Source organism: Barbus barbus (genome assembly GCF_936440315.1).
Source record: "Barbus barbus genome assembly, chromosome: 23".
Taxonomy (NCBI): Eukaryota; Metazoa; Chordata; class Actinopteri; order Cypriniformes; family Cyprinidae; genus Barbus; species Barbus barbus.
The window spans coordinates 24,100,626-24,114,667 of NC_136751.1; the positions used below are offsets into that span (position 1 = coordinate 24,100,626).

Genomic DNA, 14,042 nt, shown 5'->3' on the forward strand with positions numbered 1-14,042 from the left:
CACGTTCAGGAAAACCCGTGCATAAATTCCACGGGTGATTTTCAGAGCACTGCATTGGGAAAGGTGGATGGGGATACTTGTTCATCACTACTTCAGGGCCTCAACCGCCCATTCTCCCCCCTTCACCCCAATCAACCAGACCACATCGCTCCTGGTGCCAGTGGAGTGGGTTTCTACAAGGCCTCGGCCTTTATCTGGAACAGGAATGCAGAAAATGCTAAAATAATTGGCGCAGGAGTGGTGGTGCTTTCAGAGCTCCGGGGGTGACAAAAGGCTTTCACCCCACGAGGGCAGAAAAGCTGTTAGGGGGGTCGTTGCAGAGATGGCCTTGCATGGAAAACTCTACTCTTATCTGGGTTAGCGTTCCAGGCCAGACGGTACAATTACACAACCTAACCCAGAGTGAGAAAGGAGGATGCAAAGTGTCAGGAATGTAGGCAAAGGGCTTTGGGGACATAGTTCTAAAGAAATTATTCGTGTCACTGTTGTCATGGGTGTAAAAAGCATGTAGAGGTGTTGAGACATACTCAAAGTATGCACTTTTAGGCCTTGTGCAACAGGCAAAATCAAATGAGGTGCTAAATGATAGTGTAAGTGTTCTTTCTTTCTTTATGCTGAAATAAAGTGTTTTCTTAGGTCAGTTTATAGGTTTATTTTATTTAGCTGAAATAAAAAGTAACTAAAAAATCCAGTTTCTCTCAGGTCAGCTTTCTTTCTTTCTTTCTTTCTTTCTTTCTTTCTCTCTTTCTTTCTTTCATATTGCTGAATGTTTAGGATTTCTTTATGCAATAAAATGTCAAAATCAGTTTTCTTAATTCAGTTTTAAAGATTTCTTATTTTATTTAATATTTTATTTTATTTTGCTGAAGTTAAAGGAAGTTCCATACTGATGGACTGGTAAATAGATGTGCAGGTATTAAAGGGTATTAAAGAAACAATTCATTAGTTGTACATTAAACTGCTAATCAATAAAGCTGCATTAAACTATTAGAGCTGCAGACACTCTTCTTCAAGCTCACATCTCTGGGCAAATTATGCCTGGCACTCCCCGCACTCCTCACCCACCATACAAAGCAGCTCCTCACAAAGTCTCTGAATGGGGCCCCTGAATTTAATTAAAGTCGGAGCTGATTTGGAAAATGTCTAACACATCAGTGCACTGCCTGGGAGATGCCACATCTCTTTATTAAGGCAGGGTCTTATCTTTTTTATAGGCAGGAGCCAAAGCCATATGCAGTATGCAGGGCCCCATCTGAGGCTGTCATCTAGATACTGGTGCCAAGGAATCGAGGGACGGGAAATGAATGAAGTTCCAACAAAAGTGTTTTGTTATTCCAGAGGGAGATCTTTTATGCTGTCCATAATTTGCTGCTTCATAGCTGTCCTGCTCATATCTTCATTTGCAGACCAAGAGAATAATTAGCTTAGAAGATGGATGGGTTATAAAATTGTTTATAATGTATCTCTTCTGTTCATATTTTGTTAGAACAATTTCATTAAACGATGTCTCTTGAATCTAGGCCCGAACGCTGGCGCTACTGTGTCTTAAATAACTAAATGACCCCTTTGGTGGTTGTTTGGCACAGTTTAGCACTTACTAGCGGTCATTTCTCTAAATAGCCATATCCCTTTTCTCCTTTCTCTAAATCTGTGGATGCAGTACCCTGGCCTGTTTAGCTGTGCCGCAGCCCAGCAGTTTCATGTGCCAGGTTACGGGGTCTTCACACTGACACCAATTAAATAGCAAGAGGTCACTGAGTCCGTGTGCTGTTGTTTGCTATTGCCATTCATATCCTACTCACACATGAGGATCACATGAGCTCCACTATATGTAGATGTTCGACCTTCTGCTGGAGATGTTCCTGACCTCTATACGCTAACCCTGTGTTTTCCCTCCATCCTCACTCTACAGCAGGCCTGGCCGTCTGGTACTCAACAGATTCTCCTTCCGCCAGCGTGGCAGCAGCTCACACACACCGCCGTTCAACATGCCACCGTCATCCCCGACTCCATGACCAGCTCGCAGCCTCTGGCCAACTGGAGGTGAGAAACCAACATGCCGTCACCACAAAAGAGGACTATTGTGCTACAGTACAGAGGGCAGCCCATTTATTCTTAGGCCATTAGTATTTAATTTGTTGATGTCAAAATGCTTTTTTCTGTTCTATCCTAAAGGGATAGTTCAAACAGAAATTAAAATTATGTCATATTTACACACTTTCTTGTTGCCCCAAACCTGTATGCATTTTGTTGAACAAGATATTTTATGGAATGTTGGTCTCAAATGGGACCCAAAACTGTTTGGTTACCAACATTCTTCAAAATATCTTCTTTTGTGTTCCACAGAATGCATACAGGTTTGTTGGACTATCCCTTTAATATGCTCAAAACTACTGCAAGTTAAATATTTGGACAGTCTCAGAAAACATTACTTTATGGGTACTTGCTACTCTAAGGTACTAATATGTCCATTTTAATGCAAAGTTGTCCCTTTAAGGGTACTGCTCCAGTGATTAAGCTGTTGTACCCATAAAGGTACAATTTTTGCTATTTTTTTCTTGCAGTGTGGGTTGATTTCCCAGTAAAGTCTTAATACTGTGGCTTTGTGGTGCTTTCAAAACATTGCTTTTTTCTACATCCTGGCCCATGGACATTTGTCTCAACCAGTGTGAGTTTGAGGGCAAGACAATCATTTCGTCTGGACATTGGCAGATGGGGAGTGTTTGAGAAACCATTATTGTTTTTGCAATAGATTGCAACAATGCCCTCCCAATTTTTCAGCAGCCTTGGTTCCAGAAGTATTTTTCCCATTATTTTTTTCACATAGGGATTTATAAAAAGGTCTTTGTTTAGGAGTTATACGCTATGAACTAGACCAACCAGATATGAGGTGAATCACAACATTATAAACTTTGATTTGAAGCAAAAAATGTACAACACTAGAATGCTAGTGGAATGGTAGTGAGTGGGTTCTGAAATGTTCTTTGGGCAACATTTGCTTTGTTGCGATTGATTGGTTGAGATTTCTCTGTAGAATTATGGATAATGTCATTTTTCTGCTGTTGAACATATTTCAAAATTAAATCAAAATAATGTAGGCTGATGGCTTCAACAAAAGCATTTACCCTCAAATAACAACCTCTTAGCTCACAGTAGGTCTGTCTTTAAAGGTTTATAAGTTGTCGCTCAAAATCAGTTCCCCTATGGAGAAAATGAATGAGATTTTTACTTCTGGAACCGACTGTTTCACTCCATTCCATTTAGATGTTGATGCCACAGAAGCTTTCATCTTTAGTTTGTTTTAGTTAGCCAGACAGATCCGGTACAGTTTCATCATGTTTAAAAGAGACTCCATTAGAATTTTAAAATCAATTATGTCCTCACGAAAAATACTTATACCATGCTAATTATAAACGGGTCATGTGGAACTCAACCGATCTATTTGAAGATACCATGACTGGTGATCCATATATTTCACGGCAGTTTGGTACCGCAACACTGGGTTTTAATAATCTCCTAGATTATGAACTAAGCAGATTGAATTATCTAGGTTGCTTAGTCTGCAAATGCACCTACAAAGCCAACATGCATTTGAATTATTCATTTGGAATGAAGGAACAGAATATTTTAAATCTGATACTCATTATATTCTGGATTTGTTTAGAATTCTTATGTTTCTTGTAATGGAACAGTGAGTGCAGGAGCATGTCTCTGGCTCGTACAGGGTATTGGAGTCAGGTCGTGCTGTCCTGCATGAGGTGAACGTATTACAGATGTGCTAATATCTGCGGATCATCACATCAGTGCCTTAAGCTCAGCCTGGAGGGCTGTCCGGTTGGAACAGTGTTGCACTTTTACTGCAGAGAGGGATTTCTCCTCTGAGATCTAATGCTGTTCTCTGCTCCTCTGCTGTTTGCTGCAGTCACTGCTGCCCCCTCTGGCCAAACGTTGTATTTCATTTATTCTTCATTTGTTCCTAGGATATATTTAATTCTGACAAGTAGTGTGCTGTGGTATATAAAAATATTTTGGAAAAAAAAGTTGGTGACCATTGCTTCTGACATTAAGTTGCTTGAATCGGTTTTAGCAACAGAGCTTTGTACACTGTAAAAATCCTACTTATAATCAATGTCAAGTTGACAGTAAATTATTTAAACATCCTTATAATAAGGTACAATAAATTGACATGAGAAGCAAAATATCATAAAATGTTAAGAATAGTTTGTAGAATAGTTTCTATTTCTGAAAGCAAAATAGAAGTAGAATTTTGAACTCTCGATAAATGTATACTGTCTCATTCCATAACAATATTTTTGTTCATATGTAATATCTTGTCAGATGAATTTAATATACTGCTGTTCAAGTTTGGTATCAGTAAGCTCTTTTTAAAGAAATGAATACTGTAATTCAGCAAGGATGCATTAAATTAATCAAAAGTGAAAATAAAGACATTTACGTTTTTACAAAAGGTTTCCATTTCCAATATATAAAAAAATGCTGTTCTTGTAAAATTTCGAACCATTCAAAACTCTTGAAAAAAATGTATTGAGCAGCGCAACCAATGTTGATAATAATAAGACCACCAAATCAGCATATTAGAGTGATTTTTGAAAGATCATGTGACACTGAAGACTGGAGTAATGATGCTGAATATAAACAAGAATAAGTTACCTTTTAAAAATATATGTGACCTTGGACCACAAAGTGGTCTTAAGTCTTAAGTCACTGGGGTATATTTGTAGCAATAGCCAAAAATACATTGTATGGGTCAAAATTATCGATTTTTCTTTTCTGCCAAAAATCATTAGAACATTAAGTAAAGATCATGTTCCATGAAGATATTTTGTAAATGTCCTACTGTAAAACGTGCCCTTATGACTGGTTTTGTGGTCCAGGGTCACATATTATAATAGAAAACAGTTATTTTAAATATTTCATAATTTGACTGTTATACTGTATTTATGATCATATAACAGCAGCCTTGATGATCATAAGAGACTTATTTCAAAAACATAAAAAAATTATTTTCCAGACTTTTGAACGGTCATGTAAGTAGTATTTAAAGGGCATGCTTTAATTATTCTTGTTTTGATTCAGGAATTCACATCCCCATGGCAGCCATTACAATCCCATTATGCAACAGCCAGCCTTACTGGCAGGTCACATCGCCCTGCCATCTCAGCAGCCTCTCAATGTGGGTGTGGCTCATGTCATGAGACAGCCATCAAACAACAGCTCCTCCTCCAAAAAGAACAAGCAGCACCAGATGAACAACAGGTCAGATAACCCTTACTTAAAAAAATGAACAAACTATGGTTTTACATTGGTAAAGTAATGCCGTGAGGTGGTAATATTCATATGTTATCAATAAATGCCATGGTATAATATGGTAAAATGTTCAAAAAATATGATTTCATATCTAAAAAGCTTTACAAAAGAACCTCATTCTTTCTTAGGAACATGTCAGCGTACAACGTGTCCTCTACCCAGATGGTGACGTCACCTCAACGCTCCAAACGAGTGAAGGAGAACACCCCTCCTCGGTGTGCCGTGGTTCAGAACGGCCCGTCCTCAATCTGCGGCCCCTCACAGAACTGCGGAGGTGGTGGAGGAGGGGGGTGGGGAGGCGAGCAGGCATGTAGCACCACTCGAGACCACCACGGTCAACACAACCCACCTCGCCAAACCATCGTCATCCCCGACACCCCCAGCCCGGCTGTCAGCATCATCACCATCAGCAGCGACACAGATGAGGAAGACGACCTTAAACAGCCCAGTAACACCAGGTCAGAAAATGGGACGAGCGATTTTAGTGCACAGTTCTGTAATGTGACGCATTTTTGGAGTGAAAGTGGGAAATAATGTAGAACTGGACTTGATTTTATCCATCAGGATTTGATTGGATTGTGTTTATGTTTGGATATTGCTTGATATTTGTCTGTCTGTGTGGGCTCGGTTATGTCAAAATCACTTCTGAAGCGGAGAAAGTTTAATATTATAAAAGCAATTTGTTTTCTGTGGAATAACTGATGAATAGTAGGCAATGAGACCAGGGACATTTATTGAGTAAATAAGTAGGGTCAATTTTGACTTTTAAATGCCTATTCAGCTCAGGGAAAATACCGGATAATGCTTTGGAAATGACTTTGGTGGTCTTGGGAGTTGAAGGTTTTATGTAAAAAATCTGAAATTGTAAATATTATTCATTTTGTGCATACACTTTAAAAAAATTCATAATTTGAACTATATAAGACAACAGTAAAAACTTGTGTATTGGTTAAAGGTACATTCCCTTACTCTATACAGTGAATAACTGTAATAAATCTAATGGGACATTTCATGTAAAATGCTGTTACATTTTCAGTTTTTTCTTATTAGTTATGTACATTATTTACTGTAAAATTCTGGCAACCACAGCTGCCATTTTATACCATAAATTTAACTTTTGTCCTTTTCAGTGTATTATATAGTTTTTATTTCCAATGAATCACCTTTCTTTTTTTAAAGATTTATTTTTGGCATTTTTGCATTTATTATGACTGATCAGAGCTGACAGGAAGTGAATTGGGAGAGAGATAGGGGGTGGGATCAGGAAAGGTCCTCGAGCTGGGATTCGAACTCGGGACGTCCATAGCGCAAGGCTATTGGTGCCGACATGAATCACCTTTCTAACCTTCCTGTTTTGCCTTCTCAACAGCACGTCATCCAAACAGAGGAAGAATGTCATCAGCTGTGTGACGGTCCATGACTCCCCTGACTCTGACTCCAGCAATACCAGCCCGTACGCTGTGAAGTCCCGGCCTAATGGCCCCAACGCCAACGGCTACGACTCCAAAGGCGCTGTCCTGGACAACTACAGCAACGGGAACCCCCGCACCATCATCATCCCTCCACTGAAGAGCCAGAACAGCGAGAATCTGGGAGAGTGTGACAGACTCCTGCCTGGTGAGACAGGGGAAGGGCTGATAAGCTGACAGAGAAAAAGGGACACCTGGCAGAACCTGAATCAAGCACCAATTTAAAGTGACAATTCACTGACAGCCTCTGATTTGCAGCGTAGATTTATGTGCAATTTCAAAATCTATGGGCAATAAAAACAGCTTAGAGAAGTAATTCAAACAAGTCCGATCTGTTAAAAATTGTCAGAAGATATTTTATGACAATGCAAGCTTAAGTGTGATCAACAGACTGTTTTAAACATTATTATGCAGATTTCTGGAATACTAATTGATTCTAATTGGTCAATCACAGTATACTACAGGTTAACTAGAGTTTGTATAAGGTCTGCTAAACTATATTGATATAGGCAAACAATTTCATACATAGCTGTGCTAATTAACTAATTTTATGTCTGTTTTTTCACTCTGTGATCTCTTTCTTGTCACATAATAAATACATTTGGAAAATTTGTTGAAAATATTAATTATATTGTCTTAAAATAATTTTTCCAATATTTTCAACAATTTTCCCAAATGTATTTATTTTTATTTGAATTTTTCCAGGTTTATTTAACACATTATTTATTTATTTTACACAATATAAATGATTGTTTATCCTAATTATTTTTAGTTGCATTTAGTACAGTATAATAAATATTCCAAATTTTGTTTTATTTTTGCAATTTAATTTTTTAACACAATATGATCAATATTGTCAACAATTTTCTGTTTATAAATGAATGAATGAATTTATATATATATATATATAATTTTTTTTTTTTTTTTTTTTTTTTTTTTTTTTTTTTTTTATCCATACATCCATCCAACCCAGTATTCCCAAAATTATTTCCAAATTTATTTGAATTTTTTTCAATTTTAATTAACACTATATAATCAATATTTGTTCCAGGATTATTTCCAATTTTTTTACATATTTGATCAATTCCAACAGACATGGTGAACCACCAGAACTCCACCTACAAGTTCAAAACTTCCAATGGGGGCTTGTCTGGCAACAACCACTCTTCGGGAGGCGTGGTTGGAGGCATGTCATACCGGCAGCAGCGCACAGGGCCACACCCCTTTCAGCAGCAGCCTCTAAATCTCAGCCAGGTATTTCAGTCAAGCATTTAAAACCTGGTTCTTAGTTCATTTATTTATCCACAAAAGTAATATGGTGATATCCCCTCATTTAGGCCCAGCAGCACATGGCAGTTGAGCGCAACGGAGGTCACCGGCGGCAGCAGGCATACATCACCCCCACTATGGCCACCCAGGCTCAGTACTCCTTCCACAACAGCCCCACCCACACAGCTAACGTTCATCCCCACTTGGCTGCTCCTCATCTGCCCGGGCAGCCACACCTCTACACCTACACTGCCCCCACGGCCCTGGGCTCCACCGGCACGGTGGCCCACTTGGTCGCGTCGCAGGGTTCGGCCCGTCATGCAGTCCAGCACGCTAGCTACCCGCCAGGCATCGTCCACCAGGTGCCTGTTAGCATGGGCCACCGCGTGCTGCCCTCGCCCACCCTGCACCACAGCCAATACCAGGCCCAATTCGCGCACCAGACCTACATCAGTGCTTCTCCTGCCTCCACTGTCTACACTGGATACCCGCTGAGCCCCACCAAGATGAACCAGTACCCTTACCTCTAAAGCTGAAACACTGGAGCCCAGCCAATCGCTGCTTACCATTTCTACCCTTATCCCACCTAGAGAGACACGCTGAAGCCTATCGACCCTTAACCCCATCCCCTTGTTCCTTTCATGCTTAAACTTGAAGACAATGAAGACGCCGATGGATAGAGGAAGTGTACTTTCGTAGGGAATGGAAGGGTACTGAGGAGTTTTTCCTTTTTTTTTTTTTTTTAGATGAGTTCGCCTTCTCAAAAGGGCCAGTTAATGTTTTATTTTGTGATCTGGAGGTTTTGTTTCTTTTAAAACAGAAGGAGGAGGTTTTCATAGTTTCTTTTACAACAAGGTCTCATCAACAGGCCGTTTGGGAGAGACAGAATTTAATTCGAGGGAGATTTTATTTGCTTTTCCCTTTCTTGAATTCATTCACCGACTGTTGAGCCAAGGTCACGTCGTGGATGTTTTAAATTCCTACGAGAATTTTTTTTGGACAAGGTGAAATACGGATATCTGCTGCTCTTCAAAGAAAAAAAAACATAACGATGGCCTTGAACTGTCTTAAACGTTTCCAAATTACACGCGGCGAGCAGTATCGTGCATATTCCGCCGCACTCTCCGACAAAAAACACCTGGAGGAATCTTCTGGAAATAGGACGACAAAACTTTCTAGTGTATTTATAGACTTTTCTTTGTTTGTGTTCACATTTAGAAAAGAAAATGCGTTTGTCATACCGTAGAACATTAGCTGGGCCCCTCTTTGTAGAATGTAGCAGTCTGCACCCATTGATTTCATGAAGAACCTTTCTGATACCAATAGATTCTTGTTTTTCCTCTTTCAATGTGATTGCACAAAGTGGTTACAATAACATAGGCATGTTCAACACGGTAGTCAGTCGTGCGTTTGCGTGCATGTGTGTGCTCAGCGCATCTGTGCGACATATTCCTTCACAGTCTTAGGTTTATCATTGTTACCTCGTAGTGCCTTACATATATTACGACAGTTTACTTGGCTGGAACCCCTCTAGAACCAGATGCTAGTCAGAGAGTTGGCTCCTAGGTTGAACATCTTCATTCGAGCGGTTTCGTGGTTTTTTTTAAGTTCCAGGTGTAAGCGTTAGCCCTAAATGTTATTTAAATGCTTCTCGTTTAGCGTGCATGAGGTCTTCTACATTTAAAGATAAAGATACTTGCCTGGGGTAACGAACCAAAGTCGTCATTTAAAGATAAGTAACTTTTGTTCTGGATAGTGGATATAATTATATATAGCGTATTTACTGTATATATCCGTTTTAGTGCTTGCAATCAATGCAACATCACTGATTTTAGGCTGCATATGTCATAAAAGGGAGACTAAATGTATATCTTATGGGAAAAGCCAAGTATCGTTCAATCAGTTTGAGATCAGGCCGCACTATTTGTCTAAAAATCAAATAAAACAAACCAGGTTTGAAGAGGTTGTCTGTTTACGGAAGGCTTGACTTGGTTTAGAAACCTGGGAGGGTTCGAGAAGGAGAGTCTTGTTAGGAATAGGAGGTGCTTGTGGATTTTGATGGTAACTGTTGGGAAAGCGAGAGGGCAAATTCCACATTTTTAATGAGAATAGCATGTTGGCTTTGAGCACGTTGGTAGATGCCGAAGGAAGCCGTGCAGCACGACTGCACACCATACTCTGATTTAAGCACTCGTTCAAGGTTCTACGAAGATCTGTGGGGTTTTTATTCCCACGTACACTCCGGCGTTCGAACTGCCCCTGGTTGCATGAGGATATCTGCAACAACATGCACCGGAAATCAATATTGGCTTTGACTTTTTCACTATTTGTCTTACCGTAGGAATCACTTATGCTACAGGTGTCAGTCAGTATAGAGATAACAAAAGTGTAGAAAACTGTGGGCCAGTGCTTGTCTTTTTTTGCTGCTTATTTAACATTGATATGCTAGCCAGTCGTTTACACCGTGTCCTAACCATGTGCGCTGCAATAACGCTATTAAAAAGACAAGGAAAGTTTATATAGTACTTTACATAAAATTCCATTTCAAAAGTTTGGGGTAAGGTTTTCTTTTTTTTATTAATACTTTTGTTTAGCAAAGATACATTAAATTGACCAAAAGTGGCAGTAAAGACATACAGAGATCATAATGAGAGATGTTGCTATTTCGAATAAATGCTGTTCTTTTTAATGTTCAGTTTATCAAAGAATCTTGGATAAAAATGTATCTCAGTTTCAACAAAAATATTAAGCATAATAATAATAATAAATGTTTCTTAAGCACCAAAGCATCATATTAGAATGACTTCTGAAGGATCATGTGACACTGAAGATTGGAATAATGATGCTGAAAATTCAGCTTTGCATCAGAGGAATAAATTACATTTAAAATATATTCAAGTAGACAACTGTTATTTTAAATTGTAATAATATTTCACAATATTACAGGCTGAAATTCAGTTTGAATGATTCTGATTTTTTATTCAGATTGGCTGTGGCAATTATGTGCCTGGTTAGGACACAGTGTTTTATTTTTTAATTTTTATGTCTTCTGATGGGCACATGCTTATGGAATATCAAATATATCCTATTCTGCCCTCACTTCATGCCACAGAACTTGCATTTGAAGTAGTTTTTACCTTGAGATGTTTCTATTTTATTGTTTTACTTTACTAGGTATATTGTGTTCTCGTAGAGAGTGTTGCAATAATTCTTGTGGATGTTTATTAATTCCTTTATGTTTTATGTCAAGCATCATTTGTTTGATTTTTGGTGGTCGATATGTAACTGTGATGTTTAGTATTCATATGTGGACCCTCGTCTGGTAGGAAGCACAGACTTTGTCCATGTGCTCGGCCAAGATCTGACATAAGTTATGTTGTACCCAAGCCTTTGGTTTGCTAGCTTGTCAGATTGTTTCATAAAGCTGTGTGTTATGATTTAGGATGCCAATAGATTTTTATTTTGTTGTTGTCAAATATTTGTTTAAGCTTAAGTTGGATGCTCATCGAAGCACACAGTTGAGAAAGGCTCCTTCGACATTAGTCGCATTAAAACATTCCATTCCGGAAGGAGCCGTTTCTGACGGCACTGATCTGTAGTCTCCAGTCTCTCTCACCTCACAGGGACCAGCCTGAACGACCAAATCTGGACTACGCTGGCATTTAAGGACTTTTTGTTCTTCCCACCAAAGAATTTCAGCATGTCATTAATGCACAGACGTGTCCCTTGCTGTAATGGAGAAGAAAGAGTGAGTTTCACTGACATTTGGAAAATGAAAAACATAAAAAAATACAGGTTAGACCAGGTCGGTGTCAGAAAAGAACCTGTAGATGGCAAAATAGAGATGACAAAAATAATGCACTCTCATGAACTCATGCAGTTGCTGTTAGCACAGTATAATCCATTGTTTTTGTACCTTTCTCATACCTTTTGTCAGTGTTAGTGTGGACAAATCTCCCATTTTTGAATCTAAGAGGATTTGTGTAAGAAATAAGGCCCTTATGTTTTTTTTTTGTTGTTGTTTTTTTAAAGAAATGTCAATCCCACATTAATGCTTTATTTCAGTTATTAAAGCTGCTGTGTGTAATTCGTATAAGAGTATAAACACTGAACATGGCTTTGCTTTCACACAGCAGCATTATATCCACCAATGGTGTGCGATGTGGGCGTGGCTGTTAGTCCAACCAATGGAAAATGGGGGGGGGGGGGGGGGGGGGGCTTTCAGCTTTTTTATTATTTTGGTTTTAACTACATGTTTAAGAATCGCATAGATAAATTATTGTTTCATATAATGGCATGTGAATTGAATCCAGTGTCATTACCATTTATGATTTGGTCACTGGTACATTGATTTTACCCAAATTACAATTAGATTTAATCCAAATTATGCAGTTGGATGCATTTTAACTCATTTAAATCATAGAAAGCTGTATTGACTCTACAAATATATGAATTATGAGATTGAGATTCACAGTTTGTCTGAACTGTATACATTTAATGAAGACAGTAATTTTAAGTTACCAAAATGCGCTAGAAAGAAGCATTAATGCAATTTACGATTTTATGTCAAAATTCTGCCTTCTCCTTTATTAACTGCGCATGAAGCTTTAAGGAACCGTGAATATGTGTTGTATTCGTGATTTTGGAGGTTTTGTTACACATTTAGCTTCATGAATATTCAACCTACAATCAAAATTCAACTTCTGACGTTACCGAAAGCGATGGATTCCGCCATTATAAGGACTGAAAAACATTCCTAAATGCTCATTGCCAGTCAAACCCTGGATGGCACCCAAATCAACACTTGTAAAGCACATGATCTTGAATTAACTCCAAGCTTGCAGAAATCACAATGGATTATTGTTATTTTTTGTCATTGAAGTGGCCACAGTATTTCCACAATTGTAAAGCTCCTTTTGTTATACTTGTTTTCGTCTAATTTTTCTCTCATGCATGGGCTGAAACGGAAGCATTAGGGGTTAATGCACCATTGAACTGGTGCATGAATGTGCTAAGAGGCCAAATATGACAATACGGCCATCTTTACATGTTGTTTTAGAACCAAAAAAAGCAAAACAATAATCGTTACGCCCAAGAACACTCATCGGTCAACTTTTTTGTTGTTGTTGTTTAATCTACAGTAGTCTCTGTCAGGAGTGCGTATTACAGAGTGACATTACTACAAGCGTGTAAAGCGTAACGTATTCACACGTAGATCCGAATCACCAGTGAACGTATTTGTGCAGAAACGTCACTCGCCACACGAGTCGCCACAGTAAACCCGTTATGTAGCTGTGATGCACTGTAGCCGTTTGTGCAGCCATCGAAGACGTGAACAATTTTCTACTTGCACAGCAGCGAACATTCACAGTCAGATGTAAAAACTAAATATTTTTCTACGATGTTCCAAGACCTAAGAAAGCATCCGACCCCCGACCCCTGATTTTTGTCGATTGCTGTATGGTTTTCTCAGTAGTGTGTATCACATTAGTTGTTGTCAAAGCTATTGTGTGCTGCAGTATTTCCAGGTATACTTCTTTGTTTATTGTCCTTTTTTATTATAATTATTATAATTTTGCTTTGTTTATTGGGGATTTGAAGAAGTGTGATGTCTCATTATTTCAATCTGTTAACGTAGCATTATATGTACCCTGTACCTTAGGCTATTATTAAGTATGCTATGAGAATGGATATTTTACTGGCTTTATAGAATGTTAAAATGAATATAATAATGACAATAATAAGAATGATTTAACTCCTAAAAATTGAGTACTTGCTACTAAGCGCTTGTGTTACCATTACAAATGTTGTGTGCTTCTCTTAATAATTTTCGTTGTAGAAAAAAAAAAACCTGAATGAATTTTATTAGGCTTCAACAACTAATGATAGCAGTGTAAATTCATGGAGGATTTTTAACAAACCTGGGGGTTATAGAAGAATATAGTTATTTTAATCGTTCTATTTACTAACTGTAGG

The 14,042-nt window shown here is 38.4% G+C and overlaps 1 protein-coding gene across 1 annotated transcript in view; it reads left to right on the plus strand.

The window, feature by feature from the left end:
• The window catches only part of LOC306842715 (homeodomain-interacting protein kinase 2-like), a 98,029-nt gene extending 86,496 nt beyond the window's left edge, over positions 1–11,533 (plus strand). The window contains exons 10-15 of the mRNA XM_079373735.1: positions 1,913–2,043; positions 5,098–5,277; positions 5,457–5,786; positions 6,698–6,945; positions 7,891–8,051; positions 8,135–11,533. Coding sequence (XP_079229861.1) covers positions 1,913–2,043; positions 5,098–5,277; positions 5,457–5,786; positions 6,698–6,945; positions 7,891–8,051; positions 8,135–8,596 — 1,512 coding nt within the window. The 3' untranslated portion in view covers positions 8,597–11,533. The remainder of the gene's footprint in view (positions 1–1,912; positions 2,044–5,097; positions 5,278–5,456; positions 5,787–6,697; positions 6,946–7,890; positions 8,052–8,134) is intronic.
• The last annotated feature ends 2,509 nt before the right edge of the window (positions 11,534–14,042 follow it).